The 21,834-nt window shown below is 55.4% G+C and overlaps 1 protein-coding gene across 1 annotated transcript; it reads right to left on the reverse strand.

The window, feature by feature from the left end:
• Nucleotides 1-1,657: 1,657 nt before the first annotated feature.
• LOC117438580 (uncharacterized) lies at nt 1,658-9,598 on the reverse strand. Its single transcript, XM_034074052.1, has 16 exons — nt 9,484-9,598; nt 9,125-9,204; nt 8,629-8,754; nt 8,411-8,490; nt 8,208-8,328; nt 8,022-8,111; nt 7,714-7,821; nt 7,155-7,320; nt 6,482-6,552; nt 6,239-6,388; nt 5,951-6,102; nt 5,368-5,449; nt 4,460-4,636; nt 4,203-4,358; nt 3,798-3,900; nt 1,658-1,770 (listed from the first exon to the last, which is right to left on the reverse strand). The coding sequence occupies exons 1-16, from the start codon at nt 9,596-9,598 to the stop codon at nt 1,658-1,660; spliced, it is 1,890 nt and encodes a 629-aa protein (XP_033929943.1).
• Between the last annotated feature and the right edge of the window lie 12,236 nt (nt 9,599-21,834).

Genomic DNA, 21,834 nt, shown 5'->3' on the forward strand with positions numbered 1-21,834 from the left:
TGGACACTGTTCCCGATGCCCTCGGATCAGTGTCCCCCCTGCACCCCCCCCATTCCTGTGCTCCTCTGCTCGGGGGGTGTGTGTCCATCATGGACACTGTTCCCGATGCCCTCGGATCAGTGTCCCCCCTGCACCCCCCCCATTCCCTTCTTGTGCTCCCTCTCTCCCTGCCAGGAGCATCCTCGCCCCGCCCTTCACCTCTGTGCTCGGCGCCATCTTGGTCAGAGACAAAAACCAGCCCAAAATGGCCCCAAAACCACCTCAAATTAACCCAAAACCACCCCAAACCCCCCTTGTGCTGCTTCTCCGATGGGGGGCACCCAGTGAGGACCCAAAACAGCCCCAATTCACCCCAAACTGGTGCATTCTGGAGGTCGCTGTGGAGCTGCTTTAACATGGCCTTGAGCTGCAACACCTTCTCAGGGAGGTCCAAGGCTGTGGGGGGGCTGTGGGGGGGCAAAGGGCAATGGGGGGGGGGGGGGTCCCAGCCCCATATATGGGGGTTCCAGCCCTATATATGGGGATCGAAGCCCTTTATATGGGGGTCCCAGCCACATATATGGGGGTTCCAGCCCCACATATGGGTGTCCCAGCCCCTTATATGTGGGTCCCAGACCCACAGATGAGGGGGGTCCCCATGTAGGGGAGGTCCTGTACCTCATGGGGGGGGCAGCCCCTGTGGCCTATGCGGGGGTTGGGGGGGTCAGGGCTCAGCACCAGGAGCTGGGCTGGTGTGGTATGTCAGCACCCCAAAACCAGCCCGAAATAGGCCAAACCAGCCCAAACCAGCCCAAAATAGCCCCAAACCTGCCGAAACCAGCCCAAAACCAAAAAAATACCCCTAAACCAGCCCAAACCAGAACAAAATAGCCCCAAATCAGGCCAAAATAGGCCAAAAGCAGCCCAAGATAGGCCAAAACCAGCACAAAATACCTCAAAACCAGCACAAGATGCCCCAAAACCAGCCCAAAATAGCCCCAAAGCAGCCCAAAACAGCCCCAAATCACCCAAAATACACCAAAACAGCCACAAAATGCCCTCAAAACAGCCAACCCCCCCAAACCAGGCCCAAACAACTGAAAACAGCCCCACAACATCCCCAAACCAACCCAAAACAGCCCAAAACCAGCTTAAAACACCCCCAAAACAGAACAAAACACCCCAAAATCACCCCTGGAACGGCTCAAAACACTCCAAAACAGGCCAAAATTCCCCAAAACCACCCCAAAACCACCTTGTCTTGCTTCTCCTATGGGATGCAGGGGCAGAGCATCAAAACAGGCCCAAAACAGGCCAAAACGGGACAAAAATACCCCAAAAACCAGCCCAAAACCACCTTGTCCTGCTTCTCCTATGGGATGCAGGGGCAGAGCATCAAAACGGGCCCAAAACAGGCCAAAATGGGACAAAAATACCCCAAAAACCAGCCCAAAACCACCTTGTCCTGCTTCTCCTATGGGATGCAGGGGCAGAGCATCAAAACGGGCCCAAAACAGGCCAAAATGGGACAAAAATACCCCAAAAACCAGCCCAAAACCACCTTGTCCTGCTTCTCCTATGGGATGCAGGGGCAGAGCATCAAAACGGGCCCAAAACAGGCCAAAATGGGACAAAAATACCCCAAAAACCAGCCCAAAACCACCTTGTCCTGCTTCTCCTATGGGATGCCCTCAGGATCATCACTGTCCGATGTCCGCCCATCCCCTTTCTCGGCGGTGATGGTGGCATCGATGTCCCCTTCTGACCTCCAGAGATCTTTGATGCTGTGGACTTTGGGACAAGGGGCAGTGAAAACCCCATGGCTGCTGCATCATCAGCCCCCGTCCGGACACCTCCTCACTCGGTGCGGTGCCCATCAGAACTGAAGCCACTGCCTCCGTTGGGGCTTCACCTCGGCCAGCGCCTCTGTCACTGACCACCTCAAACCAGCACATTTAGGGGCCTCCTTGGACCCGTTACTGGTTTCATCCCTGTCATGGGTTCATCCATAGCAGTCATTTATCTCCTTCTTGTATCTGGTGCAGTCTGTGGTTTGAGCTCTGGGCTGGAACAGTTGCTGATAACAAGTATGTTTTGGGGGTGTTTGTGTTCAAGGCTTGTTCTGAGCACATGCTCCAGGTGGAGGAGGGGAGGCTGGGAGGAAGGAGAGACAGGACACCTGACCCAGGCTAGCCAATGAGGTATTCCATACCATAGCACATGATGCCCAGGATGCAGCTGGGAGAGAGAGAGCAGGAGGGGGGGAGCTCTAGAGGAAAATGGAGGAGGGAGCACGCGGTGCTCGGCCGGGCAGGGTGGGGTGAGTTATGGGTCGGTGGCTGGTGGGTGTTGTATTCTTTTCACTTGTTGTTTGCTGTACCATTATTATGTGTAGTAGTAATGGCAGTGGTGATTTGTGTTATACCTTAGCTATTAAACCGTTCTTATCTCAATCCGTGGGGGCTACATTCTTTGGATTTTCCTTCCTAGCTCTCCGGGAGTTGGGGGACTTGGTTTAAACCATGACAATCCCACAGCATCAGTCCTATACGTTCCCATGAGGAAACTTCAAACGCTGCCTGCACAGTGAGCAGAAGACCACGGGCTCGGGACCATTTCAACAGCCTCTGTAAGGCAGCACTGTCGTGTTCTGCTCCTCTCTTAGAGAGAACTTGTTGGAGGAGCTCCATTACTGCCTGTTCATCGTTGAGATGAAGATCCCAACTTCCGCAGCGCCGGCTCCTACCCCTCATTCCTGATGGGACTTCAATCCCTCTGTGGAGGTCACCGATGTGAGGGTCCCTGTTCGGGCACCGCTTGTCGATGCTGGAGTCCCGGACAATGCAGAGACCATCAATGTGATCAAACGATTGCCAAAGTTTATTAGATACGGTGCTCTTCTTGTACCCTTACTCCCTTATGTAACAGCCTTGGATACTGAGCTCTGATTGGTTACTCTAGAGGTTACCATTGCTTGCAGAGCTAATGTTTATAACTTGTTATAATTGGGATTAAATACCTTACTCTAAAAATACAGGGGGAAACTACAGCCTTGGCAGGGATCATTCTCTGCACGAAAACATGGGAAGTTACAGAGGAATAACAAGACAACTGAGCTAGTTTAGGCCTGCAAAGGCTCTTTTTATCTTCAAGTAGCAAGACTCAGGGTATCGGAATCACTTACTATGTAGCCTTGGCTCTTTAAGAACCCCACAGATTTCTATAGTGATAATGGACCAAATTCCTTTGGGAACACCGTTTCCTTCCACAGCAGCGTCCCCTTTCCTGATCCACGGAAGCCCGGAAGGAATCCTTGCATCTTCCTTGCGGGATAACGGGATAAGGTTTGGAGTCCGTGCTGCCTGGATGCTGATGGAGATGGAGAGTAGGGAATGGGAACCTTCGGGCTCCGGAGCTCCTTGGTCCAGGTTTGTCTCTGCCATCCTTTTCCCTAAGGAAAACTGCACCGTTCCCAGCAGCAGAGCGCCCGCAGGCGGCATCCCAGGCTCCGCTGCTCCGGTGCGCTCCGGAGGATGAGCAGGGTCTGAGCCGTCAGGGAACGGAGTTCGGGATCGGCCTCTTCCAGCAACACTTCCAGGGCTGTGATCCAAAGAGACCGGGATGAGCCTCCCATAGCCCCCAGCATCCCCCCAGCCCCTGCTCCCTCCTCACCTCTGCAGATCTGCTCCAGCTTCCCTGAGCTTTCCCCTCTTAGGGGCCGCGCAGCCAATCCTGTGCACAGGGATCCATTGGGATCCATCAGCATCCACTAGGATCCATCAGGGATGCAGCGGGATGGGGACCGGGATGGGGCTCACCAATGAACCTGACGGCTGCCTCTCGCAGGGGGACCTGAGCATCCTGCAGGTACCGCAGGCTGTGGTGCAGGCATGCCTGCATCCTCTTCCTGCTCCGCTTCACCTGCAGAGGGAAGGGGATGCTATGGGAATGCCCCCCCATTCCCATCCCGATATGGGATGGGCAGAGCGGTCCAACAGGTTCCAATGGGAATAAAGATGGATGCAGGGTCCATACCAAGCATTCCGCAACCCTCCACATCTGCTTGGTCTCCAATAGGTGCTGGAGATCTTCCCATCCCAGGAGCGTCGCCACAGGAAGGAGAGCGTCCCAGGAAGCCTGCAAAGGATGGGATGGGAGATGGCCCCTTGGGAATGATCCCACCCTCTGGAATGTGGGATACAGGATGGGGGGGGGGTCCTTACCTTGACCACGCTGTGGCTTTGGTCATTCAGATGGAAGAAGAGGGGGAGCAGCAGATCCCAAGTTTTGCTCCGTATCCTCCTCCAGTCACATTCAAGCATCGTCTCCAGGAGGAAGCAGACCAGGTGGATGGAGAGCTCCCGGAGCTGCTCGCATCCCTGCAGGCAAAAGGAAAAAGGTGGGATATGGGGATGGATCCCGATGGGATGTGATGCCCTGGAGCCATCCAAGGGGTGGGGGGACCCCATGCAGCCCTTACTGCATCAAAGAAGGGCCGCAGGTCCTGCACCAGCCCCACGGCAATGGGGATGACTTCCTCCAAGCAGAGGTGCCTCATCACATTCTGTAGGATGAGCAGGCCCTTTATCTGGAGCTGCTCTGTGACATCCCAGAGCCTGCCCATGATGTGGGGCAGGAGCTGCTGCAGTTTCCTTGCCTGCAGGAAGACATGGGGGCTACTTGGGGGGCAGTCAGAACCCAAGGCTCTGGTGGCCAGAGGGGCCCCCATGGCCAGGTCCTGCCCCATAGGCAAGAGGGTGCCCCATGACCCATTGAGAACAGGGCTCCCCATGACCCATGCCCTGCCCCATGGCTGTGCCCTGCCCCATACCCATACCCATGCCCTGCCCCATACCCATGTCCTGCCACACAGCCCTGCCCCATGCCCATGACCAGCCCCATACCCACACCCAGCCCCATACCCATGACCAGCCCCATACCCATGACCAGCCCCATACCCATACCCTGCCCCATACCCATACCCAGCCCCATACCCATGACCAGCCCCATACCCATACCCTGCCCCATACCCATGACCAGCCCCATACCCATGACCAGCCCCATACCCATACCCTGCCCCATACCCATGCCCTGCCCCATACCCATACCCTGCCCCATAACCTCCCCACGGCCCCGCCCCCCAGCCCTGCCCCCATTCGTGCCCCCCTCACCAATCTGCATTCCTTTGAGAGCCTCAAGAGCTTTTCCATCAGTGTAGCCACAGTCACCACCCCCTGGGGGCCCTCGGCCCCCCCAGCATCGGAGGCCCTGGGCTAAGGCAAAGGCAAAGGTGCTGGGACCCCCCCCCCCCAATCCGGCAGGATCCATAGGGAGCCTGGGGGGGGGGGGGGCTCACAACCAAGGCGAGGATGGAGGTGTCCCACGTACCTGGATCATTCCCAGCAGCTCCTGCAGGGTTTCTATGGGCTCGGAGATGCTCAGGACCATGTCCCACATGACCAGGTCGGAGCTGGGAGGGAGATGGAGGAGTCAGGGTGGGGTGGGAATCTCATGGGATGCTCCATGGGGGATCCACATAGGGGGGATGGAGGGAGGAGATCCTTAGGGATGTCAAAGCAGCAGAAAGGGCGTTAAGATCATCCCATTCCAATCCCATGGATTGGGATAGAGGGACCAGATCCTCAGCATCATAAAGGGCTTTAAGATCATCCCATTCCAATCCCATGGATTGGGATAGAGGGACCAGATCCTCAGCATCATAAAGGGCCTTAAAATCCCCCCATTCCAACCCCAATACCATGAGGTGGGATGGAGGAACCAGATCCTTAGGGATGTCAAAGCATCATAAAGGGCCTTAAGATCATCCAGTTCCAACCCCAGTGCCATGGGGTGGGATGCAGGGACCAGATCCTCAGCATCATCAAGCACCTTAAGATCCCACCCCCATTCCAGCCCCATTGCCATGGATTGGGATGCAGGGCCCAGGTGCCCAAGCCCTCCAGGCTGGTACCTCTCTCTCAAGGGCACGTTGAGGACCATGGTGACTGTCAATTCCCTGGGATACTTGATGGCCATGAGGGTGATGAGCTCATCCATCCTCCACATCTCTTCAATGCTGCTGTTCCGCAGGCATTCGTGGATGCTCCTCACCACGCTGGGTATCTGGAAGCAGGAGCACGGGGCTGGGAGCTCCTTCCCCATCCCTCTCTGCTGCTTTGCGTACCCAGGAGCCCCCCTCGGGTTTGGGATGGAGGAGGAAGGAGCGGATGGGATGGGAACGCAGCCATGGGGCACCCACCTCCAACAGCCAGAAGTCAGGGTCGCGCAGGACCAGCTCCAGGATGTTCTCTGCCACCCTCTTGTCAAAGATGCTCGAGTCCTTCATGGCCTCGATGAGCACGCAGACCATCTCCATCCGCTCCCGTGGGAACAGGAGCACTGCAAACTTCTATGGAAGGAAGGGTGGGAGCCATGGGGATGCATGGTTCCTGCTGGGGGAAGCAGCCCTCCATAGGGTCCAGCCATGGGGGAGCTCCGTTACCATAGTGAGTACTCGGGGGCTTGCGTCTAATTCCAATCTGCGCTCTTCCACTTGCTTCTGCTTTCGCCGTTCTGAAGAGGAAGGGGGATATGGGGGAGTCAGTGGGATACAGGAGCATCAATGGGATAGAGGAGCATCAATGGGATACAGGGGAGTCAGTGGGGTACAGGGGAGTCAGTGGGATAGAGGAGCATCAGTGGGATAGAGGAGCATCAATGGCGTACAGGGGAATCAATGGCATACAGGGGAGTCAATGGTACACAAGAGCATCAGTGGGATACAGGGGAGTCAGTGGGATACAGGAGAGTCAATGGGGTACAGGAGAGTCAATGAGACACAGGAGCATCAATGGGATACAGGAGCATCGATGGGGCACAGTGAATTCAATGGGATACAGAAGTATCAATGGGATACAGGAGCATCAATGGGATACAGAAGCATCAGTGGGATACAGGAGCATCAATGAGATACAGAAGCATCAATGGGATACAGGAGCACGAATGGGACACAGTGAAGTCAATGTGGCACAGGAGCATGGATGTGGCACAGGAGCATGGATGGGGCACAGGAGCACGGATGGGGCACAGGAGCACGGTGGGGCACAGGAGCATGGATGGGACACAGGAGCACGGATGGGGCACAGGAGCATGGATGTGCTCGCTGCCTGTGGTACCTCTGTGATGCATCAGGTACTTGTAGATGTTCCGGAGCACATCCAGGGCCGTGTTGCTGGTCCCGTCCTCGCTGAAGCGGAACAGGAGGAACTGGCCCAGGAGCTGTCCCAGGAGCTGCTCTGGGTCCAGGCGGCTGAAGTGGCTTCCCTGGGCCAGGAACGGCTTCTGGGGGGGAGCGGAAGGGGAGGAAAGCAAAGCATGAGCAGGGGAGGAGGAGGAGGAGGAAGAGGAGGGGAAGGAGATGAAGGAGAAAAGAGAAAGGGGAAAAGGGAAGGAGGAAAAGGAGAAGGTGAAGGAGAAACAAGGAAAATGAGAAAGGAAAGAGGAGGAGGAGGAGGAGGAGATGAAGATAAAGGAGGAGGAGAAAGAAGGAGAAGGACCAGAAGAACGTGAAGAATGAAGGAAGAAAGAAGAAAGTAGAAGGAAGAGCAGGACCAGGAGCAGAAGCAGGAACAGGACCAGGAGCAGGACCAGGACCAGGACCAGGACCAGGCCGAGCACCGGACGCGCTGCAGTTCCCGTCTCCCCCCGCAGGGGTCGCTGCCGCCCCGTCCTTACCTTCAGCGTGTAGTGGCGCAGTCGCAGGACCCGGCTCAGGGCCTTGATCCTGCCCAGGGCCCGGTTCCTCACAGTGCTGCTGGGGTTGCAGCTGAAGCACAGCAGGAGCTGGGCAAGGGGGAGAAGCCTCGGGTGAGCCCCGGGGCTGCAGCAGGGGCTGGACCCATCCCGCTCCCATTGCAGCTCCCGTTGGAGCATCCCTGGGATGCAGGCGATGAGGGTTTGGTCCCCTCGCTGCGGGTGATGCTCTGGCCACAAGGACCAAGGCACGGTCCCTATGGATGAGGAGCATCCCACATAGGACAGACCTGCAGGATGCTCTTCAACTCCTCGCCGGCCTCGGGGTCTGCAGAGTTGACGACCAGGCTCTTGAACATGCCATCCATGGCTTCCAGTGCCTGCAGGGACAAGAGCAGAGCCCTTCGGGTACCAACTGCGGGCATCGCACAGCCCCAGTATTCCAAAGGGAGCTGCGGGCTCCTGGAGCACCTTACATGTTCATAGTAGAAGGTCTCCACCTCCGAGAACTCCTCTTCTGGAGGCAGGAAGAAGATGCTCATGCAACAGATCTCTGCGAAGCTTGTCCCCAGGTCCTCAAGCCCTGGCTGCACTGAGCTGCAAAGGGAAGAAGGCTCCGGTTGGATGCTGGGGATGGAAGCAGTGTGGTCCAACCAGGAGGGATGCGCACTTGTGGTACCTCAGTTCCACGATGGCTTCCATGGCGAGATGCCACACATCCGTGTGTACCTCGGTGACAGGCTGCTCTTGGAGTATTGCCTATAGGGCACAATAGGCATAAGGGATCTGGGGGGCCACCAGGCTTGGGGGCTGGAGGCCTTTGCCCCATAGCATCCCCATAGCATCCCCATAGCATCCCCATAGCATCCCCATAGCATCCCCATAGGATCCCTTCACCTGGATGGTCTGGATGAGCTGGTTGTTCTTGCAGAAGGTATCCAGGCCCTGTTTCAAGCCGCGGCGCCTGGCGGTGTAGAGCAGGAGGCAAATGCTCCGAAGGAATTCAACCTTCTCCTGCTCAGACTGGAAAGCAGTGGGGATGGAGGCACAAAGAGGGAGGGTGAGAGGGGACAGGGGTACCGGGGTGCTAAGGGTGGAGGCAGCACCCACCAGCACTCATCAGCACCCATCAGCATCCATCAGCATCCACCAGCACCCACCAGCACCCATCAGCACCCATCAGCATCCACCAGCACCCACCAGCATCCATCAGCATCCACCAGCACCCACCAGCACCCACCAGCATCCATCAGCATCCACCAGCACCCATCAGCACCCACCAGCACCCACCAGCATCCATCAGCACCCACCAGCATCCATCAGCATCCACCAGCACCCATCAGCATCCATCAGCACCCACCAGCACCCACCAGCACCCATCAGCATTGCTCACCACGGCTGCAGTGTTGTCAAAGGCCTCGATGAGGTCCACCTTGTCCTGCTCCAGTTCATACACTGGTAACCAGCTGGCATCTGATGGAGGAAGAGGAGAGGTTTGGGCAGCATCCAAGCAACATGCTGCTGGTCATGGAATCATGGAATCATGGAATCATGGAATGGGTTGGGAAGGCCCCAGAGAGCATCCATTGGCTGTCACCAAGGCTGTGTCCAACCCAGCTGTGGATGGAGCATCCCCCCTGTGCCAGCGCCTCGGCCCTTCCATAGGGAACAACTTCCTTCCATCCCAGTGGAACTTCCCCTGTTCCAGCCTGATCCCATCACCCCTCGTCCTGCTCCCAGCCCAACACTCACGAGGCTTCAGTAGCAGAACTGGGGACTCCTCACAGGCCTCCAGTGAGGAGGTGCTCCCATTGGAATCCTCATCGCTCTCCCAGGCCTGCCGGGGGGCTCCTGGGGGTGTCTCCATCATCCCACGGGATGCGGAAAGGGATCGGGATAACCAAGGGGAAAGCTTGGATCAAACGCAACAGGGCTTGAGCTCGGAAGCAACACAACAGCTCCTTCCTCCTGCTCTTCCCTGCTCCACTGCTGCTCCCCTGACACAGGCACTGAAACAGGGGGACCCAAATGACGTCACAAAGGGACCCCGTTCTGACCCGTTGCCATGGTGACCTGGCTGGGTTCCAGACTGGAGCTGCAGGGCCACGAGCTGCATCCCTGCATCCCAACATGCTCTGTGTGGGGACCCGTATGGGGCTCCATCAAGATGGGGTTTGGGGGCATTTAGGGGTACCAGCAGTGATGGGAGGGATGGAGATGCCCGGGGTGGGTTGGGTTTTGGGGTACAAGGTGGGTTTTGGGGTGGTTTAGGGGTACCATGGGGGTTGGAAGGGATGGAGATGGCTGGGGTGGGTTGGGTTTTGGGGTACCCTGTAGTTTGAGGGTGGCTTAGGGCTACTGGGATGGATGGCGATGGCTGGGGCAGGGTGGGCTTCTGGGTACCAGATGGTTATATGGTTTAGATGATTATACAGTTTAGATGGCTATATGATTCTATGGTATAGATGATTATATAGTTTAGATGGTTAGATGATTTATATGGTTATATAGTTTAGATGGTTATAGAGTTTAGAGGGTTACATGGTTCAGATCGTTTAGATGGTTGAGATCATTTAAGTGGTTCAAGACCATCTTAAGAACCTGAACATGCACAAGTCCATGGGACCTGATGAAATCCATCCACAGGTCCTGAAGGATCTGGTGAATGATGTTGCTGAGCCACTGGCCATCATATCTGAAAGATGATGGCAGTCAGGTGAAGTTCCCAACGACTGGAAAAAGGGAAATATAACCCCTATTTTCCAGAGGGGAAAATGGGATAACCCAGGGAATTACAGAGCAGTCAGTCTCACCTCTGTGCCTGGCAACATCTTGGAGCAGCTTCTCCTGGAAGGTTCTGTTAGGACACATGGAAAACAACGAGGTGCTTGGTGACAGCCAGCAGGGCTTCACTAAGGGGAAATCCTGCCCCACCACTTTGGTGGCCTTCTATGATGGGGCTATGGGACTGATGGACAGGGGTAGAGCAGCTGATGGCATCTACCTGGACTTGTGCAGTGTCTGACACTGTCCCACACGACATCCTTGTCTTTAAGCTGGAGAGACATCAATTTGATAGGTGGAGCACTTGGTGGATAAAGAAGTGGATGTATGGGTGCACACAAAGAGTTGTGGTCAATGGCTCCATGCCCAGTTGGAGACCATTTCTGTACTGACCCATCCCTCATTTCCTTACTGACCCATCCCTCATTTCTGTACTGACCCATCCCTCATTTCTGTACTGACCCATCCCTCATTCCTATACTGACCCATCCCTCATTTCTGTACTGACCCATCCCTCATTTCCTTACTGATGATACACGGGTAACCAATGTACAGGGGGGTAATACAGAGAAATTGTACAAGGGAGTTAAAGGAATTCCTTTGCTTAAACAAAAGTATTGTCTGTCCTAAGTATCTGCCATTGCCACCTTGCCAAGGCATTGATTACTGCTGGAGGGGGAGAAGCAGATGCTAGTTCTGCTGACAAAAGCAGATGAAAGGTCCTGCTGATAAGCCGGGGAGTAGCAGACTGGGCGATCAAGCCTTAAGACCATGACAAAAACACAGATGTTTGTTCCTACTGATAAGCGGCAGGAGAAGCAGACTGGGCGCCAACTAACCCTAAGTCCATGTCTGAAGATTAAAAGGTGAAAAGGTTAAGAAGAGGAAGACTCATTTACTTCATCTTGAAGACCCCTGCCCACAGGAGGAAGACTCATTTACTTCATCCTGAGACCCCTGCCCATGATCAGAAGGGGCACTGCGCAAGTGCAAAGGACCTTCCAGCTCATTATAATACGAAGCGGGGATAGATAATAAATATGTATAGGCGGATTGAGCAACCTCATGTCTATGTATACCTTAAGAGAATAAGTGTAAAGGGACAACAACCCTGAGGCGTGCATGCTTTGGAGGAGCTATCCCCATGCACCTCAGCGCTGAATAAAAGCACACCTACTTTACAACTTTAACTAGTTGTGGAGTCTATCCGCGCATCAATTTGGCGAGCCAGGCAGGAGACCTCTGTCCAGCTGCAGGATCGGCCAAGGGGTGGACATCCTCGGCGCCACAGGCTGTTTGCCTGGAGGACCTCCACTTCTCGTCTGCTCACTGCGGGGACAGACAACAACCTGTGCCAGCTGCGGAGAAACGGTATGTTTGGGGTTTTGGTAATTTGGGTTTTGGTAATTTAGGTTTTGGTAATTTAGGTGGCCTGTAAGGCGTACGCGTGGCCCGGGGCTGCTGGTAAGGCGCGCAGAGATGTCTGGCGCACAGCGAAGTTCCCCTTGGTTGGTATGGCTTGCAAGCGGGGGGCTCGCCGACCGATAGAGCGGCTGCTAGCGATCCTGGGAGCGGATCGGGTGAGCCCGGGTTTTCGCTGTATCCCAAGTTTTGGGAGCCAGGACGGACCTGCTAGGGGGGCAGGTGAAGGGTAAGCGAACCCACCAGGTTTCTGCTGTATCTCAAATTCTGAGAACCGTGAGGATGGTAAGCGGAACCATAGTGTGAGTGGGGGATCCCATGTGTAACTTTGTGTTTCTGTGTGACTGAGACGTAGCATAGCTACGAAGCGAGTGTGGAGTCCCAATCCGCGGTTCCGTGTCTCCGCGAGGAGAGCGGCCGGAGACGGACAAAGTGTCTATGTTTTGTGGTCCTGTCTCTGTCCTGTGTATAAGATTAAAAGAAAAGAAAAAAAAAAAAGAAGAAAAAAACACAAACTGGAAAAAAAAATTGTAAAAATGTAAAAAAAAAAAAAAAATTTAAGAGGCATGATTGCAAAGGAAATTTTGCTGTAACTGAAACTATGATCTAACAACAGGGGAGCTGATCTGCAGAACTCAGAGATATTGTACTGATCCCCTTAATATCGTAAAACTTGTGTGTAGGTGCTCTCATATTTTCATAAGTGCATTTGCAGAGCACTGAGAAAGAAGCTATAGAGATTTGTAAAAGATTGGCTGAAATGGGAGCCGGTCAAAACAAGGAAATTCTGAAGAAAAGCCCATTGGGTTACATTTTGGCACATTGGAAAAAACTGAGAGGATCTTCTGGGGCCTCTGTAAACAAGAAAACGTTGGTAAAATATTGTAACCAATACTGACCTTCATATACTTTGGAAGATCAAGGAAAATGGCCCAAAAATGGAACTTTGAATTATGATACATTGTTATAATGTTGTTTTGAGGTGACAAGGAAAATGGAATGAAGTAATGTATGCAGATGTGACAGAGTGCAAAATTAATATACCTCTTCCTGATCCCTTAATTTTGGATTTGGAAAAGGACAGGAAAAACTAAAAGCTAAAGAGATGTTGTTCAGATTGTGATACTGGGGAAAGATGTTTAAAGTTAAGGAGGGAGCTGGAGCAGCTCCTGTGTTTGAGCATGGGATGGGTGCCGGGATAGACAAACAAGTGGAAACAGACATGTTGATAAATGCGGACTGGGAGTAAAGGAGGAAACATGGAAAGTGGATAAAAAGAAAGCGGTTGCTTTGAAACTGGTGGAGAAGGAATGTTGAGCAGAGGTGGGGGAGTAGGCTCTTCTGTGGAACCAGATCGGTGTGTGTGCTATGGGGAGTCTGGACCCTGGAAGTGAGACTGCCCTGGAGGGGAGTGCCATGGGGGGGGCTGCAGTGAATTAATTAGAACTAGAATGACATAAAAGCTGGAAAGAAGAGAGTTTATCCCCTCGTTGGGAGGGACCATTTCTTGTTCTTTTAACTACAGAAACGTCAATAAGAACTGCTGAAAAAGGGTGGACACACGCGTCATGGATAAAAGGATCCATAAAAGGAAAATTGTGACTGAACCCGGAGACACCAAGCTGACCCTCAAGAGGACTCGGATAAGTAACTGAAGGAATTCATATTGACTCCTGTAAATTTTAAATGGAAACTGGAGTCCAATATGGAATTCCCACAGTTGCTAAAAAAAAAAAAAAAAAAAATATCTTTAAATCTTGCTGAAAATATAGCTAAAGCATTGAATGTAACTAACTGCTGTGTTTGTGGGGGAAATAACCGGGGAGAGAGATGGCCTTGGGAGGCAATGGAGAGTAATGTAAGTGACCCTGCAGTCTGGAAAAATCTAAAAGGGAACAAATGGACCAGGCCAACAATGGCAGATTGACTTTACAGAACTGAAAGGAAGGGGGGTATAGGCATTTGTTACTAAATTGAATAATAATCAAATGGTTTGCTGTCTTGGATTTAAAGGACTCTTTCTTTGCTTAATATTGGCCAAAGAAAACCAGAATTTATTGGCTTTTGAATAAGGAAAATCCTGACACAGTAAGAAAAACTCAACTAATTTGGACAGTATTACCTGAAGGGTTTAAAACCAGTCCAACAAGTTTTGATCCACCCACTCAGAGGGACTCTTACAATATGTGAATGACCTATTAATTGCTACAGGAACAAAGGAAGAATATGTCTCGTTAATGGTGGGATTGTTGCATTTTCTGGGACTGAATGATTATCAGGTATCCAGACAAAAGGCCAAACTAATTCAAACCTGAGTTTCCTACCTAGGATATGAAACAACAGGAGAACATAGAAGTTGCAACTGCTAGAAAAGAAGCCATTTATCAAACACCACGACCATCAGCCATCAAGGAGTACGTACCTGGGAATGACTGGATGATGCAGACATGGATACATGATTATGGTGTTCTGGTAAGACCACTATATGAACTGTTAAAAGAAACCTCTCTCTTTGGAATAAACTGATTCTGTAGAGGAGGGCTTTAAAACAGAGCTAATGAGAACTGCAGCTCTGTGACTTCCGGATGTGACTAAATCATTTTGGCTATATTCCTGTGAAGAGCAGGGAATAGCTTTGGTCCTTGCTCAGAAACTAGGACCCTATAAGAAGACAGTGGTGCATTTTTCAAACCAGCTGGATGAAGCAAGCAAAGGATAGCCCAGATGCCTAAGAGCTGTGGCTGCAGTTGTCATGAACATTGAAGAGGCTTGCAAATTTACCTTGGGACAAAAGATTACTGTACTAGTGTCTCATGTTGTATTAGCAGTTCTGGAACAGAAAGAAGCCCACTGCTTATCTCCTTCATGGTTTTTTTTTTCTTTTGGTTTTTGTTTTTACCAAATTTGACAGAAACCTGGAACATGCTGAACAAGAGCCTGGAACTGTCTAAAGACAAAAGGATAAATATTTGGACTGATTCTAAATATGCAATTGTGGTCCATGGACCCCAAATGGGACCCCATTACCTCAAACCGGACCCCAGCACCCACAACGGGACCCAGGGACCCCAAATGGGACCCCATTACCTCAAACCGGACCCCAGCACCCACAACGGGACCCAGGTACCCCAAATGGGACCCCATTACCTCAAACCGGACCCCAGCACCCTGAATGGGACCCAGGTACCCCAAATGGGACCCCATTACCTCAAACCGGTCCCCGGCACCCACAACGGGACCCAGGGACCCCAAATGGGACCCCATTACCTCAAACTGGACCAAAGCACCCACAATGGGACTCACGTACCCGAAATGGGACCCCATTACCTCAAACCGGACCCCAACACCCACAATGGGACCCAGATACCCCAAATGGGACCCCATTACCTCAAACCGGACCCCGGCACCCACAAGGGGACGCAGGGACCCCAAACGGGACCCCATTACCTCAAACCGGACCCCGGCACCCACAATGGGACCCAGGGACCCCAAATGGAACCCCATTACCTCAAACCGGACCCCAGCACCCTGAATGGGACCCAGGGACCCCAAATGGGACCCCATTACCTCAAACTGGACCAAAGCACCCACAATGGGACTCACGTACCCCAAATGGGACCCCATTACCTCAAACCGGACCCCAGCACCCACAACGGGACCCAGGGACCCCAAATGGGACCCCATTACCTCAAACCGGACCCCGGCACCCACAACGGGACCCAGGTACCCCAAATGGGACCCCGTTAACTCAAACCGGACCCCTGCATCCAAAATCGGACCCAGGTACCCCAAATGGGACCCCATTACCTCAAACCGGACCCCAGCACCCACAACGGGACCCAGGGACCCCAAATGGGACCCCATTACCTCAAACTGGACCAAAGCACCCACAATGGGACTCACGTACCCCAAATGGGACCCCATTACCTCAAACCGGACCCCAGCACCCACAACGGGACCCAGGGACCCCAAATGGGACCCCATTACCTCAAACCGGACCCCAGCACCCACAATGGGACCCAGGTACCCCAAATGGGACCCCATTACCTCAAACCGGACCCCGGCACCCACAATGGGACCCAGGGACCCCAAATGGGACCCCATTACCTCAAACCGGACCCCGGCACCCACAACGGGACCCAGGGACCCCAAATGGGACCCCATTACCTCAAACCGGACCCCGGCACCCACAACGGGACCCAGGTACCCCAAATGGGACCCCATTACCTCAAACCGGACCCCTGCATCCAAAATCTGACCCAGGTACCCCAAATGGGACCCCATTACCTCAAACCGAACCCCAGCAACCACAATGGGACCCAGGTAACCCAAATGGGACCCCATTACCTCAAACGGAACCCCAGCACCCACAATGGGACCCAGGTACCCCAAATGGGACCCCATTACCTCAAACCGGACCCCTGCATCCAAAATCGGACCCCAAGACACAAAATGGGACCCCATTACCTCAAACCGGACCCCAGCACCCTGAATGGGACCCAGGTACCCCAAATGGGACCCCATTACCTCAAACCGGACCCCAGCACCCACAACGGGACCCAGGGACCCCAAATGGGACCCCATTACCTCAAACGGAACCCCAGCACCCACAATGGGACTCACGTACCCGAAATGGGACCCCATTACCTCAAACCGGACCCCAACACCCACAATGGGACCCAGGTACCCCAAATGGGACCCCATTACCTCAAACCGGACCCCGGCACCCACAACGGGTCCCAGGGACCCCAAATGGGAGCCCATTACCTCAAACCGGACCCCAGCAACCACAACGGGACCCAGGTACCCCAAATGGGACCCCATTACCTCAAACCGGACCCCGGCACCCACAATGGAACCCAGATACCCCAAATGGGACCCCATTACCTCAAACCGGACCCCGGCACCCACAATGGGACCCAGGGACCCCAAATGGAACCCCATTACCTCAAACCGGACCCCAGCACCCTGAATGGGACCCAGGTACCCCAAATGGGACCCCATTACCTCAAACCGGACCCCAGCACCCACAATAGGACCCACGGACCCCAAATGGGACCCCATTACCTCAAACCGGACCCCAGCACCCTGAATGGGACCCAGGTACCCCAAATGGGACCCCATTACCTCAAACCGGACCCCGGCACCCACAACGGGACCCAGGTACCCCAAATGGGACCCCGTTAACTCAAACCGGACCCCGGCACCCACAATGGGACCCAGGTACCCCAAATTGGAGCCCATTACCTCAAACCGGACCCCAGCACCCACAACGGGACCCAGGGACCCCAAATGGGACCCCGTTAACTCAAACCGGACCCCAGCACCCACAATGGGATCCAGGTAGCCCAAATGGGACCCCATTACCTCAAACCGGACCCCTGCATCCAAAATCGGACTCCAAGACACAAAATGGGACCCCATTACCTCAAACCGGACCCCGGCACCCACAATGGGACCCAGGGACCCCAAATGGAACCCCATTACCTCAAACCGGACCCCGGCACCCACAACGGGACCCAGGGACCCCAAATGGGACCCCATTACCTCAAACCGGACCCCTGCATCCAAAATCGGACCCCAAGACACAAAATGGGACCCCATTACCTCAAACCGGACCCCAGCACCCTGAATGGGACCCAGGTACCCCAAATGGGACCCCATTAACTCAAACCGGACCCCAGCACCCACAATAGGACCCAGGGACCCCAAATGGGACCCCATTACCTCAAACCGGACCCCTGCATCCAAAATCGGACCCAGGTACCCCAAATGGGACCCCATTACCTTAAACCGAACCCCAGCAACCACAATGGGACCCAGGTAACCCAAATGGGACCCCATTACCTCAAACGGAACCCCAGCACCCACAATGGGACCCAGGTACCCCAAATGGGACCCCATTACCTCAAACCGGACCCCTGCATCCAAAATCGGACCCCAAGACACAAAATGGGACCCCATTACCTCAAACCGGACCCCAGCACCCTGAATGGGACCCAGGTACCCCAAATGGGACCCCATTACCTCAAACCGGACCCCAGCACCCTGAATGGGACCCAGGTACCCCAAATGGGACCCCATTACCTCAAACCGGACCCCAGCACCCACAATAGGACCCAGGGACCCCAAATGGGACCCCATTACCTCAAACTGGACCAAAGCACCCACAATGGGACTCACGTACCCGAAATGGGACTCCATTACCTCAAACCGGACCCCGGCACCCACAACGGGACCCAGGGACCCCAAATGGGACCCCATTACCTCAAACCGGACCCCGGCACCCACAACGGGACCCAGGGACCCCAAATGGGAGCCCATTACCTCAAACCGGACCCCGGCACCCACAACGGGACCCAGGGACCCCAAATGGGACCCCATTACCTCAAACCGGACCCCAGCACCCACAACGGGACCCAGGGACCCCAAATGGGACCCCATAACTCAAACCGGACCCCAGCACCCACAATGGGACCCAGGTACCCCAAACGGGACCCCATTACCTCAAACCGGACCCCGGCACCCACAACGGGACCCAGGTACCCCAAATGGGACCCCATTACCTCAAACCGGACCCCTGCATCCAAAATCTGACCCAGGTACCCCAAATGGGACCCCATTACCTCAAACCGAACCCCAGCAACCACAATGGGACCCAGGTAACCCAAATGGGACCCCATTACCTCAAACCGGACCCCTGCATGCAAAATCGGACCCCAAGACACAAAATGGGACCCCATTACCTCAAACCGGACCCCAGCACCCTGAATGGGACGCAGGTACCCCAAATGGGACCCCATTACCTCAAACCGGACCCCAGCACCCACAACGGGACCCAGGGACCCCAAATGGGACCCCATTACCTCAAACGGAACCCCAGCACCCACAATGGGACTCACGTACCCGAAATGGGACCCCATTACCTCAAACCGGACCCCAACACCCACAATGGGACCCAGGTACCCCAAATGGGACCCCATTACCTCAAACCGGACCCCGGCACCCACAATGGAACCCAGATACCCCAAATGGGACCCCATTACCTCAAACCGGACCCCGGCACCCACAATGGGACCCAGGGACCCCAAATGGAACCCCATTACCTCAAACCGGACCCCAGCACCCACAACGGGACCCAGGTACCCCAAATGGGACCCCATTACCTCAAACCGGACCCCAGCACCCACAACGGGACCCAGGTACCCCAAATGGGACCCCATTACCTCAAACCGGACCCCGGCACCCACAACGGGACCCAGGTACCCCAAATTGGAGCCCATTACCTCAAACCGGACCCCAGCACCCACAACGGGACCCAGGGACCCCAAATGGGACCCCGTTAACTCAAACCGGACCCCAGCACCCACAACGGGACCCAGGTACCCCAAATGGGACCCCATTACCTCAAACCGGACCCCGGCACCCACAATGGGACCCAGGGACCCCAAATGGAACCCCATTACCTCAAACCGGACCCCGGCACCCACAACGGGACCCAGGGACCCCAAATGGGACCCCGTTAACTCAAACCGGACCCCTGCATCCAAAATCGGACCCAGGTACCCCAAATGGGACCCCATTACCTTAAACCGAACCCCAGCAACCACAATGGGACCCAGGTAACCCAAATGGGACCCCATTACCTCAAACGGAACCCCAGCACCCACAATGGGACCCAGGTACCCCAAATGGGACCCCATTACCTCAAACCGGACCCCTGCATCCAAAATCGGACCCCAAGACACAAAATGGGACCCCATTACCTCAAACCGGACCCCAGCACCCACAATGGGACCCAGGTACCCCAAATGGAACCCCATTACCTCAAACCGGACCCCAGCACCCTGAATGGGACCCAGGGACCCCAAATGGGACCCCATTACCTCAAACCGGACCCCAGCACCCACAATAGGACCCAGGGACCCCAAATGGGACCCCATTACCTCAAACTGGACCAAAGCACCCACAATGGGACTCACGTACCCGAAATGGGACCCCATTACCTCAAACCGGACCCCGGCACCCACAACGGGACCCAGGGACCCCAAATGGGACCCCATTACCTCAAACCGGACCCCGGCACCCACAACGGGACCCAGGGACCCCAAATGGGAGCCCATTACCTCAAACCGGACCCCGGCACCCACAACGGGACCCAGGGACCCCAAATGGGACCCCATTACCTCAAACCGGACCCCGGCACCCACAACGGGACCCAGGGACCCCAAATGGGACCCCATAACTCAAACCGGACCCCAGCACCCACAATGGGACCCAGGTACCCCAAACGGGACCCCATTACCTCAAACCGGACCCCGGCACCCACAACGGGACCCAGGGACCCCAAATGGGACCCCATTACCTCAAACCGGACCCCGGCACCCACAACGGGACCCAGGGACCCCAAATGGGAGCCCATTACCTCAAACCGGACCCCGGCACCCACAACGGGACCCAGGGACCCCAAATGGGACCCCATTACCTCAAACCGGACCCCGGCACCCACAACGGGACCCAGGGACCCCAAATGGGACCCCATAACTCAAACCGGACCCCAGCACCCACAATGGGACCCAGGTACCCCAAACGGGACCCCATTACCTCAAACCGGACCCCGGCACCCACAATGGGGGTTCCCCCCCCCCCCCCAGCCGTGCCAAGGGGCGGGGCTTTACCTCAGGTAAAGCCCCGCCCACCCCTGAGGTAAAGCCCCGCCCACCCCTGAGGTAAAGCCACGCCCACCCCTGAGGTAAAGCCCCGCCCACCCTGAGGTAAAGCCACGCCTACCCCTGAGGTAAAGCCCCCCCCACCCTGAGGTAAAGCCACGCCCACCCTGAGGTAAAGCCACGCCCACCCTGAGGTAAAGCCCCGCCCCTCACCGCTCTCCCCGTGCGCATGCGCAGCACCTGCCCCACGCGGAAAGCTGCGTGCTGATTGGCTGGGGAGGGAGCGGGGGGCGGGGCTCGGGGGCTCCGGACCCCTCGGGGGGCTCTGGGCTGTGGGGCCGGGTCCCATCGGAGCCCTCGGAGCCTTGGGCCTTGTCGGTGTCTCCGGTACAGGGCCTCATAGGGGGGCCCATGGGGACATAGGGGCTCTATAGGGATAGAGGGGGCCCATTGGGACAAAGGGAGCCCATTGGGACAAAGGGAGCCCATGGGGACATAGGGGTACCCATGGGGATATAGGGGCCCTATAAGGATAGAGGGGGCCCATTGGGACAAAGGGAGCCCATGGGGACATAGGGGTGCCCCTGGAGATATAGGGGTGCCCATGGGGACATAGGGGTGCCCATGGGGATATAGGGGCCCTATAGGGATAGAGGGGGCCCACTGGGACAAAAGGAGCCCATGGGGACATAGGGGGGCCCATGGGGACATAGGGGCCCTGTAGGGATAGAGGGGGCCCATGGGGATATAGGGGGTCCCATGAGGCCAAAGGGGGGCCCATGGGGACTAAAGGGGCCCATGGGGATATACGGGGTCCCATGGTCACATAGGGGTGCCCATGGGGATACAGCGCAGCCAATGAGGCCAAAGGGGGGCCCATGGGGACTAAAGGGGGCCCATGGGGATATAGGGGGTCCCATGAGGACAAAGGGGGGCCCATGGGGACATAGGGGTGCCCATGGGGACATAGGGTTGCCCATGGGGATATATGGGGCCCATGAGGACAAAGGGGGGCCCATGGGGACATAGGGTTGCCCATGGGGATATAGGGGGGCCTATGGGGACATAGTGGTGTCTATGGGGACTAAAGGGGGCCCATGAAGACTAAAGGGGTCCCATTGGGATTTAGGGGGGCCCATGGTCACATAGGGGGGCCCATGGGGATATAGGGGGCCCATGGGGACATAGGGGGGCCCATGGAGATATAGGGGGCCCATGGGGATATAGG

The sequence above is a fragment of the Melopsittacus undulatus genome, unplaced genomic scaffold, assembly GCF_012275295.1.
Source record: "Melopsittacus undulatus isolate bMelUnd1 unplaced genomic scaffold, bMelUnd1.mat.Z mat_scaffold_49_arrow_ctg1, whole genome shotgun sequence".
Lineage (NCBI taxonomy): Eukaryota > Metazoa > Chordata > Aves > Psittaciformes > Psittaculidae > Melopsittacus > Melopsittacus undulatus.

Coding starts and splice junctions, on each gene's coding strand:
- LOC117438580 (XM_034074052.1), bottom strand. CDS start 9,598: ATGGAGACACCCCCAGGAGCCCCCCGGCAGGCCTGGGAGAGCGATGAG. Junction 8,755..9,124: donor TTGACAACACTGCAGCCGTG/GTGAGCAATGCT, acceptor ACTGCTTTCCAG/TCTGAGCAGGAGAAGGTTGA. Junction 7,822..8,021: donor AGTTGAAGAGCATCCTGCAG/GTCTGTCCTATG, acceptor CCCCTTGCCCAG/CTCCTGCTGTGCTTCAGCTG.